This window comes from Triturus cristatus, chromosome 6, assembly GCF_964204655.1.
Source record: "Triturus cristatus chromosome 6, aTriCri1.1, whole genome shotgun sequence".
Classification (NCBI taxonomy): Eukaryota; Metazoa; Chordata; class Amphibia; order Caudata; family Salamandridae; genus Triturus; species Triturus cristatus.
The window spans coordinates 1,695,412,820-1,695,438,277 of NC_140589.1; the positions used below are offsets into that span (position 1 = coordinate 1,695,412,820).

The following is a 25,458-nucleotide window of genomic DNA, read 5'->3' on the forward strand; positions in this document are numbered from 1 at the left end:
ACAACACAAGTTAGTGGTGAATTCTCGTAGATACCACTCACTTTAAAAGCTATGTCAACTGTCCAAGCAAGTTTAATTCCAGGGATGAATATGTAGTCCTATCCAGAGTATGTGTTATGTGCCCCTGAGAAGTATGAGATTTTGATCTTTTCTCTGTACATCCTCGTCTATACATCCACCATTCCAAAACCCCCTTGTGAATTGTGCAAGGTGCATTTATTCTATGCTGCTTCCCTGTGGTTGCCTTGATCTGTCCCTGTCTCTGTTCTGTCCATTATGTCAACTATGATGATGTAGTGATCCTGCATCACCTTTCCCTGCAGTAGTGGATGGGGAGGGAGTAGGATAAAGGGGGGGGGGGAGAAGTATTTAAGATGTATATACTAAATAGTGTGAATGTTTGATTGACCTATAACTCAGTCACGCTCTAGCGTAGCATCCATTGGGGGTTCTCCCATTTTACATAGCATATAGAAGGGGATTTCTTTGTGGTGCACTGCTACCCCCTTCAAGCCACTAGTGAAGTCTAGGTATGCAAGCAGAGCTATGTGGGGGAAGAATTGCCCCCCATGCTCTTTTTACTTATCTCTCCATGTCTCCGTCTAGAGTATCTAACATCTATGTGCTGTGCTCTACTAACTGGATTCTCTTCTGTAACTGCTTTAAAACCAACAACCCAAACTCCCCAACCCCCTTTATTGTACCCTATGCCCTAGTCCTCCATACACCTCTAACAACTGGTGGACCCAGTACTGCCCTCCAGTAACTTTGAAAGTGTCTACTCTACCAAACTAAGCATCTTGGTATTTTGGTGCCATGTGTATACCACCAGTTATTATTTAATTCTCCCCTGGGATGTCTCTATGCCAGGTGAGCCCAGTGTCTTCTCACAACTTTCCGCTTCTCCAAGTGAGGATCTGGTGTGTCCCTGTAACCCCCACCCCTCAGTCCCACTGCTCAGATCAAATTTGGCTGTCAGCCTGTCTGTTTATTTATCTCTTTGATGAGTGGGACTTTGATTATGCTAACTGACCTTCCACTGTGTTCCTTCTTTTTTTCGTTGCTTTTCAGTATTTCCCTCGTGTTCTCTTCTTGGTTGTCCATTTTCCTGCCACCTCTGATGTTTTAAAGAAGAAAGTTCTATTGCCAAAGATTGCTTGCAAAAAAGTAGCATACATTGCAAGAACATTGTTCGCAGTTTCTTTTTTAGGTTATTGGTAGTTTTGTGTTGTTTCAACACTTTTCAGGTGTAAAATAGAAAGATCATTATACGGGTGGATGTAAAATTCACTTTGCCAAGTTTTCTGGAGATAGTCAATATCGTGTCTTAGTCCCTATAGTTAAGCATTCAGAGGTATATCGGTCATGTGGGTGCTGCTGGTAGCTAGCTTTGCAAAAGGGCTGCATGGGCACTTTTCACTGTAAAATAGTGAGACAGTTGTTCTGGCTGCATGAGCAACTTGAGCTCTTTTTACCAAGAACTCTTCCAGTTGTTTTCCCTCTTGCACACCCACCTCTTGCAGATTACTCCATCTGGCTCTTCTTTCTGCCTCTTGCCCCTCCTCCTTCTCCTTCCTCCTCGTCCTTCTCTTTGTCTTCGTGTCATGGCAGTGGCCTGGAGTTTTGTGATACTTGTTTTGCTTCACCCATGTAGTCTTCCAAGTTCTTTATCTTCTCTGCAGCAGCTGTGAATCTTTCTGCAACTTTCCTTAAGTCTTAATGAATCAGCTTCACATAGACGCCAACCTCTTCTGTATTATCTTCTAGTGTCTTGTATTGTTTGTAGGATGTCGGATTTAGCAGAGAATGTAATTGTTTCATATGTTTTGCCCCAACGTTTCGACTGAGGTATAGGGGAGAGCTGAGCAGATGACCTGGCAAATTGATCTAACTTGCTCTGTTTGGTGAGCACTCTTTTGCCTCTGGTCATGATCTGGTTTATTGTGTGCCATCTTTTGGGGAAAGCAGGGAGCGCTCCCTATTCACTAACTCCTGAGCCCTTTTCATATATTGGTGCCCCTGATCCTTGTCTCTCACGTGTGGTTATCTTATGGTCCCCCTGCCCCGGCCGCTGTAGCCCTCTGTTGTTGGCAAGGGAGCAGCAGATCAAAGCACTAGGTGATTGTGTCACAGGAAACTCTCAACCTGTGACTTAGAATTGAAGAATGCCTTGTCTCAGTCTCAGTGATTGAAGGCAGTGATTCCAACTCAGGGGGACTCCCTGTGATGGGGCTGAATCGTGGGCTGAAGCGGACCCAAGCATCTGATGGCCTGCCTTTTTCTCTGTCCTATCTCTGTATCAAATCCATTTCAACCTCCTCACTCTCCCACCCTCATCCCCTCCACCAAGTAAGGGTCTACAACCTTCTGGTGCTCCCCCTTTCAGCTTGGGGGTGAAGGGGATGCAAATGTGTAGTCAAGGTTTGTCGTCCTGCGGCTTCCCCACCTCCCCTCCTTGTGCCACCATCAAGCCGAAGACCTCTCCCTTTTCTGAGGTCTGGACCCCAAATTACTGGATGCCACCTGCAGTCGCCGCCCGACCTGGGCCCCAGCGGGGCTTCACCAGTGGGCAAAGGGGAGGATTTCACCAACAGTCTCTCTCCTGCTTTTGCACATGCCCACGGGGAGGGCAGTGCGCTGCTCTGTCCTCTGTTACTGGTGTATTCTCTGCTTGAAATAGGGGAATATTATTTTAGCAGTGAATCTATAAATTATAACAAATGCTGGAGAACCACATTTTCGGGTAAGCAACTTATTTTCAGGCCTTTGGAGTTACCAAGATATGTATCACTGCCCTTGGTTTTATTTTACTTTGAAACGCCAAAGTGGAGAATGTTGGATTGCTGTTTGCTGCAATGAGTAAGTGAATTTCTGTGCGTTGTACAAGTCACATCTTTATATTTTTCATTGTTTCTTATTAAAAACATGGTTTCATATTCTTGCTTCAGCATGAAGTAGAAATACGTGCATATGAAGAGAAGTTAGCTGCTGCAGAACAAAGCGTCAGTGCGCAAAAGCTGGAAATTCACATCTTGAAATCGAGCAAGGATGAACTAAATGAAAGCTCGAAACTTGCTAACTTAAAGGTAGAAGAAAATAATCAAGCCAAGGTATGTTTTTTCTATATAATCATTTGCTTTATTTAACTGCTGTTGATCTCTTGGATGGAAATTTGAAGTTTAAGATGCAGTGATTCCGATTAAAATGTATGTTTTTATATGGATTAATTACAAGATTTCTTTTCTTTTTGAAAGGACTATATTGTCTTTGGTTATTTTGTTCATTCTTTGTGTCTGAGCGTGTAGGGAGCTTGTGGGAGCATCTGCCGAATTTGTTTTTGTCTAAGAGATGTGCAAAACATTGTTAAATGTTGCTTTTGGAAAATAGCGTTCATAGGTTTCGCTAAATACTTGTATCCCTTTTGTTCATCTAATGCCTCTCGACTCTTTGAGTTGGATGATTGGTAAACCTGTGCCAGTGTTACTATTAAAAACCTTTCTTCCAGCTCCTTTAATTTCCAGTGTGCCTTCCATCCTAATGAAGACCATCACAGTTCACTTTTTATCTATATGATAGTCACTCTTTTAATTTTTTTTAAATCCCTTGTAATATTTGCAGCATATATTTCTGAGAGGTGTTATTAGGCTCTTATGTGACTTAGTGGGCTAATTTGTGCTGCACATGCCAATCAGCAGCTGGAGATTCATTTTGATATGAGCCATTTACCAGTATTCGTGTATATGAGTGAGATGTGGGAGCTGACTTGTTGGCAGCACGTTTAACATTTTAACTTTGGGTGATGGCATTCATATTAAGATTGCATTTCAACGGTCTTGGCCACTGTAGGTGGTTCATAAAACATGAGTACAAGATAAGATAGCAAAACCTTCACAAGTAGGATAAAACCAAATGGATTAAACGAGTTTCTGATGGCACCAGCCCTTTTGTGTTAATCTCTTTTAGGGGTTGACAGAGCACTAAAACCGATCCATATATGTGAACAGTGTAAGCGCAGCGCCGGTTTAGATTTCACGTCAAATAGTACTTGTCTAGGTTTTCTGCTCGCTCTTAGCAATAGGTCAGCTGATGGGAACAGTGGTATTAAAGGCACAATATGTGAGGTGAGAAGTAATGCATGACTGATGAGGCGCAAGTTATAGTTAGCTCATTAAAGTGTAGCTGGTGATTTCCCTTCGCCCCCCCCCCCCCAAACATTCGTTTTTATATTTTTTATAATGTCTAGCTATAACTTCACTTTAACCTTCATTTTCTTTCTCTGGCTTTTTAGTTTTTTGTTTTTTTATGTTAAGTAACATCCGATTACCACACAAAATATATCTCCCTAGGTCTTTCTTGAATAAGATGATCCAATGTAGTTAGCGGAATAGAGCTAGGTTCTCTTATAAATGGTCTACTTTAAATGTTTCACACTGGGAAAATGATATCTCAAAACAATGAACAACTTTTTCATGCTTATTAGCCCAAAATACCTTTAAGAAAGTTGGGACCCACTTTCAATATTTTTTTCCATTATACAGAAGTGCCATTGTACTGCAGAAAATAAACTTTATGGACTTTTCTCCTATCACTTGCCATGTCCCTCTGTGTAGTATATCTTCCCCAAAACCAAGAGACTGCCATAAGATGTGGTATGCAATTTGTTTTTGGTATTGAATTTTCACATGCTTTATTAGTCCCAAGCAGACACTATGTGGCAATCAACCATGATGGCTTCCTTAAACGTATTTTGTACTTCAAATGAGGAATTTCTCAAGAGTGTGTCAGGTACACATATTTCACTATCCAGCATTGGATCTTGATTAGATTCAAATGATTGAATCTTTCTCCCTGGTCGAGGTGGGAGTCTCACTGTAACCTTACAATAGCTGTTGAAAGAAAGCACAGTATACCTCATTGGAAAGGGCCCAAACTTCATCCACTTAGATGAGATCACCTTGTGCCTCACCCCCCTCCCAGATGCCATTCCACCTCCGATTTCTAAATCGTTGTATGGACAGGAAGTTCCAGAGCTTTGCTTTTTCTTAGACGGGTAAATGGATAAGTCTCTACGTAAAATCAAATCTTTGCCTTTTAGCGTTTCCTTGGATTCTTAGCGCAGAGTTCTTCCACCGCTACCTCTGAATTCGATGAATTAACCAAACTTTTATGTGGAAAGATAGTAGAAATTGATCCTTTTTTAGGTATGTGAGTTGTGGAAAAATGATAGTATTCACTGGTGAGTTACACAAAATGTACATTTATGCTCTGTACCCACATCATAGCACAAAGGACTGCAGAATATGCAAAATATTTAACTATGCATTTAATGGATATCTGCCATGCAGCCATGTAGAGGAGTAGAGACACCGTCGCGCAGCACTCCTGCCTTCAGTCGCAGTAGGGGGTCAAACAGTTTAGACAGACTTTTCACCGCAGATTTCTCATTTATAGAATATCCCACAGGCGTCAGACTGGATCCCGACATTTTTCAGAAGTGCTTCCAAGGACCACCAGGTGGCGCCATGTGGCTCCACGCTGATGCTATTTTGCTCTGGAAATGGCATGCAGGGCCCACTGATTTCAAGGAGCTGACATCAGTACCTTTCTTTCTGAAGTTCTCTTTATGTCTCAGAGATATTTCCTCTAAAAAAAATTCCAGTGTGCAAGCGATGTCGTCTTCAAAAATGACCGGTTTCAAGCATGTCTGTGACTGATCACCACCAGGTATTTCCGTGTTGTCTGCTTGCGGGCCATGACTCCAAGGCCTGATGCTACTATGCATTGACGAACCTGAAGGCCATCCGGGAAAGTGAGTTGAAGGTGTACGTTGCAAAGCACAAAAAGACTACTCTGCAGAACTGCTCCAAGTCGCAGTCCACGTCCATAGTTCGGTCCCTTTCTTGCTAGCATTGTCTTTGGAGCTGCTCAAGAAGTTGATCTTCATTCTAAAAAGGAACACAAGGAATACAAAGTGGGATTATGCTACCTCACACCACTCTCATTCGCCTGAGCAGGCGTGGGTTGGCAGCGCCACACTTCTCGTTCTCACTGCTGGACGAAATCTTAGCCGATCTGTAATTGGTTCTGGCACAGGCCGCGTTTCCGTGGCTATCAGCCACGTCACACTAGATACCCATGCTCCTGCCCCTCGGTTCCTTGCTGACTCCCACGAGCAGGCGTCTTTGTGCTCCAAGAAGTCGAGAGGTCTTCCAGCTGGAGTACCGCTGGTGGGTTCGCCCCCAAAGCTAGTTGGACCCTCCATGCCCATCTTGACTCTAAATCCAATTTAGACCATGGTTCCTGCACCACGATATACGCTGGCCTCGGACTCTGACACCGATGCTGACTACATCAATGCCGGAGTAGGAGGTCACAATTGTTCTCTCCCTCAATGGTCATACCTCCATTTTAAGTTTCATCCAATTCCACCAAAACACCTTTTCTCTAACTTGTTTTGATGCCACTTTTACACACTTTTACCTTCCCTTTTTAGGGCAAACTCGAGCAATGACTATGACCCGGTGATGAGCTTGTTCAACCCTACTAGGCTGATAATTAGTACGAGGGTTTACAGTGGTCTCGATATGTCCCCTGAAATGAGTTTGGTCTCACTCACTGGAATCTGAGTCCTATGCCATGGTGATGCATAGGTTGGCTCAAGTGCTTGTAGTCCATCTACACATCGTGGAGGTTAAGATCAATGCCTTCCAAAAACAACGGGGTGATAGATGGAATGCCTGAATTGATCAAGTTGTTTGTGTTCCGGTTGAGGGAGAACTTGGCTTGACAGTTCGGGCTGGACTGTTCCCATGAGGATCAGGGTCAAGAGTGGTTTGCATATGGCTGGGTCTAAACTGAGGTGGCATGGTGAGCAAAAGAACAAATGGTTGGAATGCTACCACAAGTTATTGCCAGGGGTTAGATTTATTGCAAGCATCCTCCCATCACCTTCTGTGTGTTTCTTGTACCACCCTACGTGGCATGGGTATGTCCAGACAGTATGGGTGTGTCCAGACGTGGGTCCTTTGTCACTAGAACCAAGCTGTACCTGACTGATGATGGCCATAACCTGGGTGAAACCGGTCCTGGGTTGCTTGTGTTCTGATTCAAGGGGGACCTGGCTTGGTGGTTCCAACTTGACTGTTTCCGTGAGGACAGGGTCATGACTGATTTGCATATGGCTGGATCTAAACTGAGATGGCTTGGCGAGCAAAACAACTATGGTTTGGAGTGCTACCCGGAGCTATTGCTAGTGGTTAGACTTATTGCCACTGGCCTGCCGTCACCTTTTGCGTGTTTCCTAAGAACAGTGCCTTGACCTAAGATCTCCAACTTGGGCAAACTTCTTTTGAGCCCCTTCTTCCATTTAACGAGGCACTTTCAGATATCCGATTGGGGGCTTGGGGCAAACCTTGTTCTGGCCTCCCCAATCAATCAACAAAACGTCAGGTGCCATTGCAATGCTGCTGGCGACCCTGTTTTTCTCTCTCCGCGCCCTTCACCTCAGAGCCTAGTGGTGCAAGCCTCCACAAACTAATCTAATCCCAGCTCATTTCCTGCTACTCCGCCCAACAGGGAATTTAAGCGGGTAGAAACTTTTGCCAAACTTGTATTTTCTTCCACCAAACTGACCTTCAGATCTTTTTATACCAGCTGCATGTTGGGATGCTACTCCCACGCCTTTTGGGGTTTGGTGGCACAAGTCCTCCCTTCGATCTGTTCTTGCTTGTTAGTAAATTGGTTATTAGATGTGTGGCCTGCACAAGTAATGGGTCCACATTTTTTTCCTCCACTGGGAACCAAACACTCCATTGTACCGCTCACAGGGTAGCGAAGCCGAGCAGTCCAAGGCCTACTCAAGGGAGGTGGTGTGGGCTAAGTAATCTACATTTACAGATACACAATAATAACACTGAATAAAAGATTGTCCAGTCTATGCTTATTTTTTTAAAGGAAAAAATGCCTTTATTGCGAATGCACACACACTACTTAATAATATGGTGTCATACCCTGAAACAGGTCCTAGGATGCTTGTTTCCAGTCCAGGGAGGAACAGGCCTGGCAGTTTCGGCTGGACTGCTCCCATAGGGAACAGGGTCAAGACTGATTTGAATATGGCTGGGTCTAATCTGGAATGGCATGGGGAGCAAAAAAACGATGGATATAGACTCGGATCTCTGCACTGGGGTGAATGCATGACATTGTTCAGAATTTTGTCCCTCAATTGGTCTTTTTGCATTTGTTTGGTCTCTTGCCTAGTAAGGAGTTGCTTTGGGCTCGGTTAAAGGTTATCTTTTTCGCAACAACTCTTTATTGGTATTTAGTATCTCTGTGCGCAGTAGAGTAAACAGCAAATGGTAAAATTACACATTTTAACAGAGGCACTTTACAGAATTACATTTGCACCATCTGCAGAATTTAAAGCAAATCCAATGTCCGTATGCAGGGCACCTCAGCTGAAGAAAGGTGGACCTAGGCTTCATTCTATGGTTCACGGTGTAGTCTAGCAACTGTACAGTTGGGCAGACAAATATTCAATAATGGACAGGCGTTAACCACACCATGCAGGGACGGGTAACAACTGTGGGTACACTCGGAAGGGCCCCAGGCCATCCGGACCACACCCTGTGCCGGCTATGCTCTGCAAAAGAGGGGTTTCCGTCGCTTAGCTTTATGCACTCCATGAATGCAAAAATGGTTTCCATACCAAGGCATAAATGGGCATTTGATCACTCCTCCTATAGATGATTATAGGTGATTATTTTTGCCAGATCGGAAAGCCAATCAACCCAATAGGGGCCGTCGACTACCTTCAGTAGCAGAGGACACAGTACTTAGGAGTAGCCAATACTGTCACCAACCACTGTTTCCTATTCTTTCTGGGTACTTCACAGCTGTACATGTTAAGCAGAAGAGCCATGAAAAATCAATAGTTGGGGAAGAGTTGTTAAGAAAGGAGGGGGCAACACCAAAACTTTTGTGAGACCCTAAACAGTGCTGTTCTGCCAGAGGTATATTTTTTATGCTGGCGTACTTAGTCACCGATCGTCATATCATTGGGTCTTTCCTCCAAAAGGAGGGATTGTCTCTGGAGTCAGAGACTGTGTGGATCCACTGTGCGAGGAATTTTAATTACCTCCTAACGTCAAGAATATACAATTTAATTAGAAAAAAGAATGAAGGTAGTGGTATGATTAAAAGATTAGAAGATGTGGATAGAGAGATAATAGGTGTCTCTCACATCTATCTCTGGAAGAGCCAAGCCAACATGTTTCAGCCTGCTTTGCTCCCTCTGGGTCGATGGTTTTCGTCAGGACCAAAAGTCTATATTGTTGGATAACTTCTTGAAATCAAATGGGACACTTTCCCTTGGATTTCCGAAGTTTTTCTCTTAATAATATGGGACTCTTTGTCCATTCCTAAAAGGAGGCTAAAGAAATGGAAAAATATTTTGTCATTAGGTTCTCGTTCCGATGCTTTGCCATCTCCTCCATAACAGTAAATGCTTCCAATGTCTTATATTTGTGTACTTTTCATTTTATTTAGATGCAAACACATCTATATCATTGAGGTTGTTCGAATTTGTGAGCAATTTTATTTGCTGCTCAGGAGGTCTGTACGTAAACGGATACTTCCATTAGTCAGTCTCCTTATTTTCGGTTTAAAACCGCTTATAGTTTCCTGAACTTTAAATGTCAAATGTTCTGTTTAAAGGAAAATAAACTGTATTTCAGCATTTTCGCAGTGTTTAATGTCGAGAACATTGTTAACAGAAGAAAATTAGGAAGTCTGTAACAGCAGAGCAATTTAATCTGTTTCTCTATCTATTGTTTAAGACTTATTCTTCCCATGTGATAAAGGGAGGGGATCTGTTGTTGCTCTTTTTATTTTTATAAAAAGTAGAACATAGTTTCTGTGTAAATGCTTACTGCGTACCTTAAATTATGTTCTCAGAGAGCTCCGTATGTCTGGATAGAGGCGAGAGGTTGAGATTCCTTTTCCAGAGAAAGATATAAGGTGGAACAAAGGGGGAGAAAGTTAGGAGTTGCAAGTGGTCTGAAACTACTACATCTTTTACGATGATGCTTAAAATACCCCTACGTTTGAGATAGCCACTGTTAGAAATGGGATCTTTGGTTGGCTAAGCCTTGCGCCAAGCAGAGACCACCACTCTAGTCAGGGCAAGGGAGTTACACACCGAAGATAACCCCTGCTCACCCCCTTGATAGCTTGGCACAAGCAGTCAGGCTTATCCCGGAGGCAATGTGTAAAGCATTTGCGCACGCACACTGCAACAACATCCCAGGCACACTACAAAAGGAACTCCACACAAGGTTATATATAAAAATAGCCTTGGTATTATCATAACACATTAGAATAGTAAACACATATTATACATGGTGCCACCTGGCACTAGATTATATTTACAAGGGATTATTATACCTGACAGGGCCAACTGGACCACTGTCAGAACCATCACAAAGCAAACTTTGTAGATGTAGAACTTATAAACATAGAACACAACCAGTAACCACTGTACTCAGCATCAGCCTGGAACATAAACTACATTATGCACAGTATCACATCAGGCGCGAATTACATTCTGCGCCAACCTCACCAGCATAAACACATTATGCAATCATCTCAGAAGTCTAAACGCATTAAACCCTAACCTCCTAAGTATAACTACATTAGCGGCGTAAATCACACAGTGGAACATAATCTCATCTAGCATAAACCATAATATGCGAAACAACCTCATAATCATAGGAAACCATTTAGAGGTATAGAACAGGGTGCGTAAATCATACTACATGAATCACATTTCCTAGCACCACATAATCACATCCGGGTCTGGCGCCCTACAAACCTAATAGTCCACCTGGCCATCTCAAAAGGACTCAAACGCCCAGTGTCCAGAATGTCAGGGCTGCTGCCTAGCAGCTGAATCCAATTGCGCCACTGCGCAAACCTAAACGGTGCAGCTGGCACCAAGTGCTGCGCAGCTGTGAAGATAAGGGACAAAGGAGTGCATCTCACTCCTTACTCAGATATGTCCCCAAAGAACTGAGGCCTAAACGATGCAGCTGCCCACTACTTGCTGGGCAGCTGTGTCTCTCAAAATGAGGCCAGGCACCACTGTGCCTTCTGGAACAATTTGCCAACGTTGCAGCTGCCCACGCTGTTGGGGCGCAGCTGGGAGTAGGGAAAGGGCCCTGGCACCACTGTGCCCTCTGGGCCTCGCTGGGGCTCTCGACCAACATGCCCCCAAAACCTGTCAGCTGCCCTCTAGCAAGCGGGGCAGCTGTAGAACATATGGCCACCACGGGGGAACAGCACGGGCCCCTCTGGGCCCTCCCAAGATAAAATATGCCCCTCTTGGAGCGCACTGGCGCTTTAACCAAATCATGCTCCCAATGAACTATGGGGCCCACTGGGGCTTTCCCTTGCACCCACGAAGCGGCACAACAACGTTGGAGCAGCCTGCTGCCAGACGGGGCAGCTCTGACTCTACTTCTACCGTCACGGTGCCGAGATCGGCACCAACAATGTGCCCCCTGGAGCCCCCACTCACCGGACTGGTCTGGGGAGGCGCTCCTCCCTACTCCGGACACCGCGGGCAGCAGGCGGGGCTCTCTCGCTCATGAGAGCCTCGACGATGATCCGGCTACACCACTCTTCACCCGGGTCCCCTCCTGGGACCCGGGACTCCTCATGTGTGCTTCTCCTCGCTGGCTGGCGCCCGCGGGGCTCTCCCTCACTCACCGGAGCCCCACACAGGCAGGCGCCGTCAGCCACTGCTTCCTGCTTTGGTCCCGCCCGGAGTCAGGCGGACTTTGCCTGGTCTACGGGTCGGGAATGCCGATCGGGCCGCGGCGGTGCTCCTCAAAAAGGCGGAGAACGCGGGGTGGGCACCCGCAGTCAAATAAATACGGCTAAAGTGGACAATGAGGGGTCGGCTCCCCCTCGAGGTAGGAGGCAAAGCAGGGTGGGCTCCCGCCACCCAAATGAACGCATGAACGGGGTGGGTACCCGCAACTCCTGCACTACGGGGGAATCCCTACACCGGGGATTCCCTCTGTCACACACAGCGGCAGGGCGCTGCGGAGCCTACACGCTCCTCTTCTTGGAAAATGGACAGAAACCGCACACGAGGCACTGGAGCCATCACAACGTCCTGTATCCACAAATAAGGCATCCAAGCAAGCAAAAGGGTCCCAAAAAGTCCTCACAGATGAAAAGGGCAATGTAGGGCCCAGGGAGGCAAGCCCTTATGGTAGCCCCCTCCTGGGCCCCAGCAACAGCACGCCCTGGCAGGAACAGCAACCAAGAACTGAACATTTTCATGGGGTCACAGCCCCTATATTTATACTACTAAATCCCTTCGTGTCACAGCACAAGTCTTGGGGATACCAGTCAGAACTGGTTTAGGGGAACTTTGGAGCACTTTGTTTTGCTCAGCTCCTCTCTCTTTTGTCAGGTCGGGGCTCAGGGATTAGACGCAACACAGGGGGCGGAGCCAGCATTGTGGAGGGAAGGCACAGCCCTATTCAGGTCCCAGGTGCAACTCCTCCCTCCCATCTGATGCTGATCTCTCTATTCACCACTGGGCTACCTCACCCTGTCTCCTGGAATTCCCCAGCCCTCTCAGCTCCTGTCAATCACAAGCCAGACATTCAATTTGCATCAGGCAGGCAGACACACAACACACAGAAATGCCAACTTCTTAAAGTGGCATTTCTCCACCAGTCACCATAAATCTGCGCACACCATTGCGCAGCATTTATTCTCATGATTCCGGACATACTAAACTCGCCCCTGCACTCCTCTCATACCAGGAATTACCATGGACACACATATCCCCCATGCATTCCTATGTTAGGGCAGGCTAATCTCACCACACACACTCAGAGTGCGCACGCACTTTACACTAGGCCACAGGACTAAAGTGCACAGAGGCCTAAAATCACTACCACCATGTCAGAGCTTAAGGCAAAAAGTTCAGGGGTGAACCTGCCAAGAAGGGCCAAGTCCAACAGCCACCTTTTCGTAGTCTTTTTGTTCCTGCTCTTAAACGCGTCCTTTCCAACCTGCATCTTTCAGCGAGTGGAGGACCCTGTTCGGTTTTGAAGCGGCGATTGCCGCCAGGTGCTAATTATTTTTTGTGAGGAAGATCAGAAGTGGTCTTGGATTTGTGCCCCTGGGGGACTAGGTGTGATGTGATCTCGTCTTAGTCAAAAACTAGCAATCACTGGTTCCCCTGAGGTATTATTGATCCGATTGGTACCAATGTTTTTTCAAATTTAAATGTGACCTCATATTTGTTGTTTTTCCGAATGGCAACTAGGTTCTGAGATTTAATCGAACCTTTGGATCTTTTATCAAGATCTGGGTACTTTTATAAATTTTTTAAGGTATGAAATTCAGTTATCGTTTCATACCTGTTGTAAGATAAAATAGTGTCTTTTTTCAAGCAGAAAGATATATTATCCTAAATTCTATAATGTTTATCGAATTGTGATTGCCAAGGAACTTGTTTTGATCAGGTTGGATGTCCCTTTAAATTACTATTGTCCAGGAGATAGTCATTCAGCTCTTTGAGGGCTGTGCCCCGACGGTAGACCCAGCATTGTTGCTTCTGCAGCAAGTTAGTTTCTGCATTTTCATCTACCTGCTCTAGGGTTTCCAATATCACCCATTTCAAATCCTCAGTTGAATGTTTTGCAGTGATGAAGTGATTGCTCATTTTTGTTGTCGCTCTGTTGCGCCTTATATTGCTACTATGCTCACAGATGCATATCATGACTTTTCTGCATGTCATGTCTACATACCTTAGGCCGCAAGGGCAGGTGATCATGTATTTGACATGTGATTTATTGCAATTTGTGTGCCTCTTCAAAGTTCACGTGAAATTAGTTTTCAGATTTAACACTCTTTTGGTTTTTGTTAAGGGACCAACCAAACAGGTGCCGCATGGATAGTGTCCAATTATTGAAGGAAGTCCTAGCATTGTTGAGATTGGCTCCTTTGCTTTTAGGTCGAATATGAATCCAATGATCTCGAAGATTTTTTTGTCTTTTGTGGGAAAAGCGTAGTGTAGGCCAATTCAGACTACCCGAATTTACAATTCTCCAATTCTTTCGTAAAATTGATACTTAAAATGTAAATTGATACTTGTATAGCGCACTACTCACCCACAAGGGTCTCAAGGCGCTTGTACGAATACCGCTGTGGAACCCATCCTGGCTTTCCCTGTGAGGCGTCCACTCCTGGGCACCCCCAAGGTGGAGGCCAGGCATCCTTAGCGTTGTGGGGGCCGTTGTGGAGATTAAGCAAGCTATTGCCCAGAGTTGCAGAGTGGGACTCCATGATTGGAATGGCACCGAGGCGAGAATTATCAGGTCCGTGGAATTTTTTAGCCCAAGACCCGCCGAGGCGGGGAATTGAACCCTGGTCCCGGGCTAGACCAATGCATCAGGGTCTGCCGCTCTAATCATTGAGCCACACTTCTCCACAAGATTCTTCAAGAGTTTAGATGCTGCATTAAATATTGTCACACATGTCAGTGTTTCTTGTTCCCGGGGTTTAACTCTGTTTTGCAGAAGAACCAGCCTGACCAAGGAAGTCATCCAGACCACTTATGACTCACCAAGAATGGCACACTCTTACGACCAATAGTTGCGGTAGCGAACAACTAACCATTGGCAGGCCAGTGGAAAGAAGCATGGGAGTTGTGGTTAGGACGGAGGAGCCAGGAGTGAAGAGTAGGGAGACCGCCATGCCGACGCATAGCTGCTTTGCCTGCTCTGCGTCTTGTGTGCTGCTTCAAGAGGGCTCGAGGGGCCTGAGCTGCTCCTGTTACTGCTGTGCCACTTCGGAAACTTTGGCACCGCAGTTTTGATGACTCGATGGTTAGGGCTGCACTGCTTAGAGCCGCGTAGCCTGTCTGCTTGCCGGTGTGCAGGGGTTGTTGCCCCCACCAGTTCGTGCGGTCAGGTGCTGTTTACTCCCTGCCTGTGTTTGCCATTGGTAGGCACGTGCTTCTGCAAACTGCTCTGTGCCCCCCTTAAGCTTCTCGCATCCTCTTGCTGCTGTCCGATGCCCCTCCCATCACGCATCTCTTACTGGGGTGGCAGAAAGCCAGAACTCGTTCAGACTTTTGAGCAGACACATATCCACTCAGCTTTTAAGATGATATTCACAACATGAATGGCAGTGGCAAAAAAAAAACTGGTCAGCACCTCCGTACTGTTTACAAAAAGTCCAGTATAAGGATCTGTAAATGTGCGTGCTCAATATACAACACTGTGCCACTCACCCAGTGTTATCTTGTATGGAAAAGACTTTTCCCCATACACGTAACAGCAATTTATTGATTACAGATCACTACCACAATTAAGTTTCACAACTGACCTTGTTGTCAGTTATTTTAATAAACAGAAATATCATTCAGTGTATGCAATGAAGATAGTAATCATCCAGGTACAGAAGCTTTCAAGATGCACGTCTCTGTCCTCTTTTGCTCTGTCTTCGATGCTCCTGCACATTGTGTTACCAGCTGCAGAGGCCCTGGCGTGGGTTGCAGGACCCAGAGCGGGAAAGAGCAAGCCTTAAGTGCTTATGCCCCCTGACAGGCCTCTCTTCACTCACCAAGACAAGTCACCTAGGGTCCAAGGTTGACTGTGGCTTCAGTGGAGAACTCAGTGGGCCAACAGTGTGTGGTGGCTAAGGCGCAGGGCGGCCGGGAGCCTGTCATTACTGCTTAGCGAGTTAGGGCCTCATCAAACAACTGGCCTTCCTGGAGACTCACTGATCCCATGTCAGGTAGGAAACCGCACAGAGTACTCCCAGGGTCTGCTGAACTCAATTGTAATCCAATAATCGCTGTCACCTGGGTGCACAATATGAAAACCCACCACCAAAGGCACCAACATAAACAACCTACTCAACAGTGACCATTAGCTTCCTTCACCACAGCCAATGCCTGTGATGTGGTGTATATCTCGGAGCTAACATTACAATTGGACAACTCATTAACAACCTCTGGCCAAATAATCTCTTCAGTGAAGATCTCAGGCAGCCAGCCACGGACCCTGAACCGCCGTACAACATTCCTCCTCCACTACAATTAGAGAGGAAATAAACCCTCTTAGTTCAAGGGTGGAGACGCAGCTTTTCCTTTTAAACTCAATTGTTGACAACGATTTGATCAGTGGACATGAAAACACATAGAATGATGACTCCGTAAGCCTAATTCAGCTGCCAACTATGAGTCGGCCCCACACTCTGCCCTACAACACAGACCACATGGCTAGCTCACCAAACAACTCGGAACTGCTAACCGAGTTGGACGGCCTTACTGCTATTCAACCTTCCACCAGCATATTACGTAATCAAGACATAAGAGACTTATCTTTCAAACGGCAATCACAGGTTCAGACTGGCGTGGTTGATGATTCCGCTCCCCCTTCTTGCACAGTTCTGAGTGCTATGAGGGCCATCAGTTTCACCCTAACTAAAATTGGCAACACAATGAACCAGTCAGCCTCTTTTTGAAGAACAAGTGCTTCATTTAAAGATCATCATCTGCGAGTTATCCTTACTAAACAATTCTTCAAACAAGCAGAACTACACCATACACTCTTATGGTACATACATTTCAAATCTAGCACGTCTTGACTAAATACAGTTGTTGCCTACCGAACTTCAGCTACCAACTTCTGACTTAAACACTTTGAGAATGGAACATCAATAAACTCCAAATCAAATTCTTAAGCAAAGCACTCAACTCCTGCAGTGTCAAACCAGGGAAAAGCCAGACCTTTCAACTAAAAAACTACACCGCAGTCAGCATGCCAGTTTCATATAACTAGCTCAGGCAGCCCTCCTGTCCCTCTGGCTCATCACCTGGCAATGACAACAGGTCAGGCACTACATTTTCAACAATTCTGTCCCTTTCAAACCCAGTGGACACGGGCAGAAAAAAATCCTAAAGAGCAGGATTCTGGCTAGTTTCAACAATGTGAGTAAGCGCTGCCTAAAAAAGAAGGAAAATTATATAAAAATCAGTCGAAAGCCGCTGGAAACTGCTAAGCACTCTTGAACCCTCTCAAACTGGAAAAAAGAAAGGTGTTCACAACCTTTAATATAATGCAGCCTGGCAGTACCAAGTGCTCTGAAAGTTGACCTAATCCAGCAAGTTTTGCAGTTCAGCCAGGTCCCTCCAGTGAGAAGTTGAGCTTTAATCAAATAATTTCTAAAAGGGTCACTGCCCCTGCAAACAGTGCAGCTCAGACCAAAGTAGCATTCACTGCAACTACCCCTTTAGGTGGGTCTTAGGGCAACATAAACAGCAGTGACTCACCCACCACTTCTTCCCCAGCTAGGTTTGACGGTGGCACATAGAAAGAGATGATACTCGGCCAGCTCGACTTCAGACTCAGTTAAAACTATTGACAGGGGCTAGGCATGTTTTTCAATACGTTAATACTACATGTGGCCAGTGTAGAAGAAAGGGCATGTAGGATTCAGACAGAGCAACCTAAATTCCCTGACAGGAGCTTCAGCAAGAATACCTTAGCTAGTACTCTATCTCTTGAGTCTCAAGAGTTTAAAACCGATGCACTTGTAATTCAGACGTGGGCCAGTGCTTTTCAGTGCACTGTTACTAATGGAGGGCCAACAAACTCAAATACAATTGATTTTTATCCTACCTATCAGTCTAAAGGGGCCAATTATATTTTCAATCTTCAGAACATTGTTAGGTTACTCTGTCACTTCCCTGAATTAAAGAAAGTCAAATTAGATGACTTGAGCAGCATCAGTGTTTATTGAAAGAGTGACAATTACAGCACCCTTACTCGGATCGTGGGTAGCCACTACATTCATAGCGTGAATCTTGAGGCGCTGAGCAAACTTTGAAGCCGGCAGCATACCCATTATCTTGCTGATACTCCAAATTATCTATTCATCCTAAGTCCCGGTGAGTACACCATATAGCAGCAGCAACGACTGAGAGGCTTAAGTTCTCACAACTTTTTTCAGTGCCCCGAAAACAGCCTATCCAGTATGCAAGGCATTATTGCTGGACTAGGTGACTCTTTCCCCAAGCCTTCTGCCGTCACCCCCCTGTTTTCCGATTTAGTTTTTGTTGGCTTTTAGGAGTCTATGCACTTTATCACTGCTAACTAGTGCTAAAGTGCTTGTGCTCTCTACTTTAAATATGATAAAATCGCCTTACACCCAATTTGCTCATATAATTTACTTGCAAGTCTCTGGTAAACTGGCATTACATGTACACAGGTCCTGTAAATTAAATGCTATTAGTAGGCCTGCAGCACCGATTGTTCCACTCACTTAAGTAGCTTTTTAAACATTTCCCAAGCCTGCCACTGCAGTCTGTGTGTGTGCAGTTTTAAACAGCCATTTCAACCTGGCAACATAAACCTTTTGTCAGGCCTAAACCTTCCTTTTTAAGTTAGACCTGTACTTTTAGCTTTTACATGTCTTGATAGTGAAAAAACATTTAAATATGTTTTTCACCACTGCAAGACCTACCTCTCCCATAGTATAACAATTGGGTACCCTATTACATTTTATACATGCTAACTTTCAATTGAAAGCAAGTGGAAATGCCCAGTTTGAGGTCTTAAGAATTGTAATTTAAAATCCTCTTTAATAGTAAAGTCGGATTTCTTTTTTTTTTTTTTATAAATCTTTTTTCTTTTTATTTCAAAAGTATAATCACGTACACATTCCATTTAACATTTCGAGTAATCGTATAATGCGTCATCACAATAACTAAGGGGAGAGTAACTACAATCACAATATTCCAATATCTCGCTCTCCACCATGCTGCATTTCCAGTTCCACCGATGGGGATACACACCGGTTTCAACGATAAATATTCCACTTGCCCCATTTCCTATCCCATTTCTTCAGACACCCTCGTGTTTTGAATACTTCTGTTGCTGCAATCATGCACTTATCGAACTCTTGTACCCACACTCGGGGAGAAGGTGCATCCGCCGCCCCCCAACCCCTCGCTATTTCCCGCTTAACCAGGGTATAGCCTAGTGTAGTCAGTTGCTCCACCTCCGTGAGGTCAGTCGGTGCCCAAATGTTAAGAAGACCTAGTCTCGGTGTGAGGATTATTTCTTTTCCCAGGGCATTCTGGATAGGAGTTGTGGCCCCCTCCCATATTCGCCATAGCTCAGGGCATTCACAAATTGTGTGATAGAAGGTAGCAGTTTGTTGGCATCCCCGAAGGCAGAGCGCATCTAATCTAGCGCCTATCTTCGCCAAAGTAACCGCTGCTAAGTATGATCTATGTAGAATTCTAAGTTGTATCAGTCTGAAGCGGAGAGTGATAGCTGCTTCCCTGGGGGACATTAGTGCCGTTTGCCAGTCTTTATCGTCTATTCGTCCTAGGTCTCCCTGCCACTGCTCTCTAAGTTTGTGAAATGTGTCAGGTAGGTTGTTGCATAATTTCTTGTAGGTCAGTGATATGACTCGCACACGTCGCCCGACATAATCTCCTACGCCGACGACATTCAACTGATCCTCTCCCTCACCAAGGACCCCATCACCGCCAAATCCAACCTTCACGAAGGAATGAAGGCCGTCGCCGACTGGATGAAGATCAGCCGACTGAAGCTGAACACGGACAAGACGGAGGTCCTCATCCTCGGCTCCAACCCTTCAGCCTGGGACGACTCATAGTGGCGGACAGCACTGGGGGCAGCCCGACACCCACCGACCACGCACACAACCTGGGAATCATACTCGACTCTACGCTCTCCATGACCAAACAAATCAACGCCGTCTCCTCCTCCTGCTTGAAAACCCTCCGCATGCTCCGCAAGATCTACAGATGGATTTCGACAGACACAAGAAAAACAGTTACCCAAGCCCTCGTCAGCAGCAGACTCGACTACAGAAACACCCTCAACACGGGAGCCCCGACCAAGCTCATCAAACGTCTGCAATGCATCCAAAACGCCTCTGCACGACTGATCCTTGACGTACCACGCCACAGCCACATCACCCCCCACCTGAGAAACCTGCACTGGCTCCCCGTCAACAAGAGGATATCCTTCAAGCTCCTCATCCACGCACACAAGGCACTCCACAAGACCGGCCCAGCCTACCTCAACAGACGACTTTCCTTCTACATCCCCAACCACCAGCTCCACTCCGCCGACCACACACTCGCCACCGTCCCGCGCATCCGAAGAACAATCACCGGCGGAAGATCCTTCTCCTACCTCGCCGCCAAGACCTGGAACACTCTCCCACTGAGCCTACGACAGACCCAAGACCTGCTGACCTTCAGGAGGCTACTCAAGACCTGGCTGTTTGACGAGTAGCGCCCCCCCCAGCACCTTGAGACCCTCGCGGGTATGTAGTGCGCTCTACAAATGACTGAGTGTAGCGGCCTGTCGAGTAATCGATCTTCCAGCTGTGACAACTCCGGTATGTCTGTGATATCGGGGAAAGCTGTGGTAAGGGCGTGTCTAACTTGCAGGTATCTGAATATTTCCCCTTGGGTCATTTCGTATTTTTCTCTAAGCTCCTCAAACCTAAGGATCAAACCTTTTTTAATCAAATCCCCGACCGCGGAAATCCCTATAGTATCCCACTTGTCAGGCTGGTAACATAGGTGTCTCAGTCTCTGGATATACCACAGGGACGCTGCTTTTGTGAGGACATTTGACCAACCCAGATAGGAGTTTGCATGATGCCAGATCGTTATAGTGTGAGAGGTAGGCCCAAAATATCGCCCCTTGCTAACTTTTGAGTACAATGCCCCCAAGTATCCAGTTTGTCCAGCTTGGTATCTATCTAGTAGGTAAGCAGGATCAATAGGGGAGCTTAAAATCCAGTGATTCACTACCACCAACTATGACGCCCAGTAATAAAGTCTAAGGTCCGGGAGGGCGATGCCCCATCATATCACCCCTTTGTCAGCTTTTTAATCGCAATAAGAGAGGTCCTACCGTCCCATAGCAGCGTTCGGACTTCACTCTCTATTTCCGAAAAGGAGGCATCTGGGACCCAGTGTGGGCAGTTCTGAAGGATGTAGAGAAAATGTGGGAGGGCCAGCATCTTAAAAAGGGCAGCTCGGCCCACCAGCGAAAGAGGTAGAGATCTCCAGTGCTTCACAGCCGCACACAGCAAGGCCAATGGGGGTGTTAGATAATGGTTATAAAAAAGGGTGGGGCTCGAAGTTACATATATTCCCAGATAACGGAAGCCATCCGTGGCCACCTCCACAGGGCAATCCACTGGGAGATGCGGGACCTGACTCCGGAGCACAAACAACACCGACTTGCTCCAGTTTATGGCATAGCCGCAGTATTTCCCAAAGTTTATGAAGATATTTAGCACTCCATGAATAGATCTATAGGGGGAGGCGAGGTAAAGTAAGATATCGTTGGCGTAGAGGGATATTCGGTCTTCCTGACCCTCCGCCCATTTTAAGCCCCTCACCATGATATCTCGCCGCACCCAGGCATCCAACGGTTCCAACATGAGGGAAAAGATCAGTGGGGATAGAGGACAGCCTTGTCGGGTGCCCCTTCTTAACGTGAATGTATGAGATGTGTAGTTGTTTACTCTCACTTTGCCCTGTATATCCGTATAGAGCAATTTCACCCATCCCAGAAACTTCGGGCCGAATCCCATCCTCTTTAGGACTTCGAATAAGTATGGCCACTCGATAGAATCAAATGCCATGGAGGCATCTAGGGACAGCACTACTGCGTCCTCTTCCATGTATTCTCGACGTGCAAGCACGTTGTGGAGACTCCGGATGTTACGTGCTGTGTTCCTTCCTGGCATAAAGCCAGATTGGTCTGGGTAAACCAAGGAGGAGATGACCGCGACCAGCCATGAGGCAAGTACTTTCGCTAGAATCTTAGCTTCTACATTAGTTAGTGAAATCGGTCTATATGAACCGCAATTATCTATGGGCTTCCCTAGTTTACGAATCACAACTATGGATGCCAGGCGTTGGTCATTCGGCAGAATTCCCTGTTCGTAACTTTCATTGTACATGGCCCGTAGGTGTGGGGCTACCTAAGAGGCAACCATTTTTTAAAATTCGATGGGAGTCCCGTTGGGCCCAATCTCCTTCCCTGAATGGATATGGCTTATGGCCTTCTGGATCTCCTAGTCTGTCAAGTCCTCGTCAAGGGTGTCTTTATCAGTGTCAGAGAGCGTTGGTATGTCACTATCAGTGAGGAACTGGCGGGAGTCTTCCGCTGTATATGTAGTGGAGGGGAAAAAGATTTGCTCTAAATGATTGGCGAAGGCTTCTGCTATGTCTCTAGGATGCATGATTAGTGTGCTGTCATTTAGGGTCAGTCGTGGCACCCATCTTTCGCCTTGATCTCTTTTCTCTAGCAAGGCCAAAGTTTTACCGGCCCTGTCTCCCAGTTCATATATTCTATGCTGAGTGTGGAGGAGTTTGGCCATCATGTGTTCCCTAGCCTTAATCTTGTATTCCTCTTGTTTAAGTGTGAGGCGGTGGAGAGTGTCATCTGATAGCATATTGGTGCTGTCGACTTCCAATTGGTGGAGCTTGCTTTCTAATTGGACTAACTGTTGGCGTTTATTCTTAATGTAACCCATCTTTAGAAACAATGCCTGTCCCTTCAAGACCACTTTAAAGGCTTCCCATATTCAATGCCTGTCCCTTCAAGACCACTTTAAAGGCTTCCCATATAGTTGGCGCCAAATCAACGGACCCTACGTTTTCTTTAAAATAGTTGATGATTTGCGTATATAGTTCCTCTTTAATGTCGGGGATTTTTAATAGCCAGGGGTTTAGAGAGATCGTGGCCCGCGGTTGTTGTTCCCAATGAGTCAATTCAATTCTAACTGGGGAGTGATCAGGGATACCCCTGGGTAGGGCGTGAGGGTTGCAGAAGTGGCCAATTGAGGCTGCGTATGTTAGAAAATAGTCAATGAGAGATTAACTTTTGTGTGCGTTAGAAAAGTAAGTGTATTGGGTTCCGTCCGGTTGTAGTGTACGCCACACATCGGTCAGTCCCATAGCTGTGGTGAATTCTTCCATTAACGCATTTGGTCGCGCCCCCGGCTTTTATGGGTGTCTGTCTATTTGGTCGTCCATGGTCATGTTGTAGCCCCCTCCCCTCCAGGATCAGGGTGCCTACGGGAAGGTCTGTTAATATCTTACCTAGATCTGTCAGTGCCTCCTTGCCCAATGCTGACGGTAGATACAATGAAATCACATTTAGTGCCTGCCCCTCCCATTGGGCCTCTAGAACAGCAAATCTGCCCCCAGGGTCTGCCCACGTACGCTTTACTAAAAGTGCCAAGTTCTTCTTAACTAGAATGCCAGTCCCCCGAGATCCCGTGGTGTAGTCTGCATGTACCAGGAGTTTGTAACCCCTCCTTGTGAGGGCCTTGCTTTTATTTCTAACCATGTGTATCTCCTGTAGTAACACCACATAAGGTGCCTGTCGTTTTAGATATTGTTGGACTGATCCTCGTTTAAGTTTGTGCCCCATCCCATTCACATTCCAAGTAAGCACAGAGAGTGACGTTTCCATTCTACCCCCCATCATCTGGTATAAGGACAACCAAATTGTGACAATCTAACATTGCTCTGACCTCAGTATTCCCGACCAATATAGCTAGTTTGCCGTGGCCCTGTGTTACAGTATAGGCACAACCTCTCGCACCAGCCCAGATCGCGATCATCAACTGATTTCAGCAACGAAACATGTACTTGACAGCATGTGATCAGTGACTCGTAAACTGAACAAATCTTGAAATGGTAACCCCCCACCACCACCACCTCACTTCCCTCCCTGCCCCCCTGCCCGTGGATTTAAAACTCCCCATGCCCCAACTAGGCAGAGTGCCTCTTTCCCCCCAAAAAATAACTAAAGGGTGCGGGCTGGAAGTCCTCCCACCCTCGCTCACATCCATTTTCTTATGTTTCAAATCTGTAGGCTTCCAGCCCAGCCTCTAGGAGGCCCATGTGTCCTGACCCATAGCTGATTAGTGGTGGTAGTCTCAGTCTTGAAACAAGTCTACATTTGTCCCACATTCAAGAAACACCTTAAGAACCGTCTCACCCATTTCTATGGAGCACTGAACCGTGTACATCACCAGGCAGTCCAGACCACAGATGAGATCCTCTCCTCCCACTTCAGCCATGGTGGATTTGTCTCCTGGTTGTGTCCCATGATTAGCTCTGTGCGATCATTGTCCTCCATTTCGCTCTCTGCGTTGGCCTCCCACTCTGCGCCAGCCCTCCAGCCAGTCCCATGCGTCCTCTGGTGAAGTAAAGAACCACGTCTTGCCCTCCGATTTCACTCGTAAGTTTTGCTGGAAAGAGCATGGCGTACTTCACCTCGCGGTCTCGGAGCTCCTTTTTAATTGTCTAAAAGCTACGCCGTTGGGCCTGGACCTTGGCTGTGAAATCTGGGAAGAACGTGATTACATTATTGTCCAACTTAAGTGGAGGGTTGTATCGTGCCGTTGGCAGGATTGTGTCCCTCTCCCTATAGTTGACTGAGTCTAGGGAGGTGCGCACTCAACTGATGGCTTCCATGATGTCGTGGAGTGTAAGGTCGTTTTGCGGTTGCGGATTGTTCTGTGTATCTGGTGCCTCCGTTTGTTGTGATTCATGTTCTTCCCCCGATTTATTCCAGTCTGTTATTGGCATTTACTTTGGTTCCCTTGCCCGTTGCCATGACGGGATCGCTACACGTCGAGATCGATGATTTGTCTGAGATCAGTCCCGGTATTAGCCGCCGCCTGCCCAGCGAGGATGTCCGTCTCACCGGCGGCCTGTCGGGTTTCCCTGGGACTGCTCTCCCGTATCGCACTCTGTGCAGGCGGCCCCACCACTCATCTATGGTCCTGGCCCGCTAAGGATGTAGTCTCCTGTATGCCCTTCTATGTGCCAGGCGACTTCCCGCTCCCGGCTGTTTAGCATCTGTTGGGGTGAAGGGTGTGTCCCCTATACAGGGTCTTCACATCGTCCTCGCGCTGTCTGCTCAGTCGGGCACCTCACATGAAAAGCCAATTTTTTCTCAATTTATACGATGCCCTAAGGAGCCTGATGCGCTCATGCCTATTGCTCGTACCCGGACTTTCTCGGCCTCAAGCCTCCGGTCACATCCCAGATGGAGGTCTCTCTCCCCCTCTTCAGGCTGTCAGAGAGACCTCGGCGCGTCCTCTGGGGGTCACAATCACCCTCTGGATCTGTTTCAGTATGTCGGCGTCTCACCGGGACTCAATCCACAATAGCGTAGGGGGGACTAGGACCCGCTTTTACCATGGTTGTCTGCGCTGAGTTTGGCCTTGGGAGAGATCTGCCCTGGTAGGCAGCAGCTGCCGATGCTGGGGTTTTAATTGCGGGCCGCCGGTGCACCTTTCCCCCAATGCCGCATCCCCTTACCTCCCGTGGCGTGTGGA

At 46.5% G+C, this 25,458-nt stretch overlaps 1 protein-coding gene across 3 annotated transcripts in view; it reads left to right on the forward strand.

The window, feature by feature from the left end:
* Positions 1 to 25,458, forward strand: part of CENPF (centromere protein F) — a 389,482-nt gene that overhangs the window by 274,654 nt on the left and 89,370 nt on the right. For all 3 annotated transcript variants that reach the window (XM_085612916.1, XM_085612917.1, XM_085612918.1), the window contains exon 16: positions 2,949 to 3,110. In XM_085612916.1, coding sequence (XP_085469042.1) covers positions 2,949 to 3,110 — 162 coding nt within the window. The remainder of the gene's footprint in view (positions 1 to 2,948; positions 3,111 to 25,458) is intronic.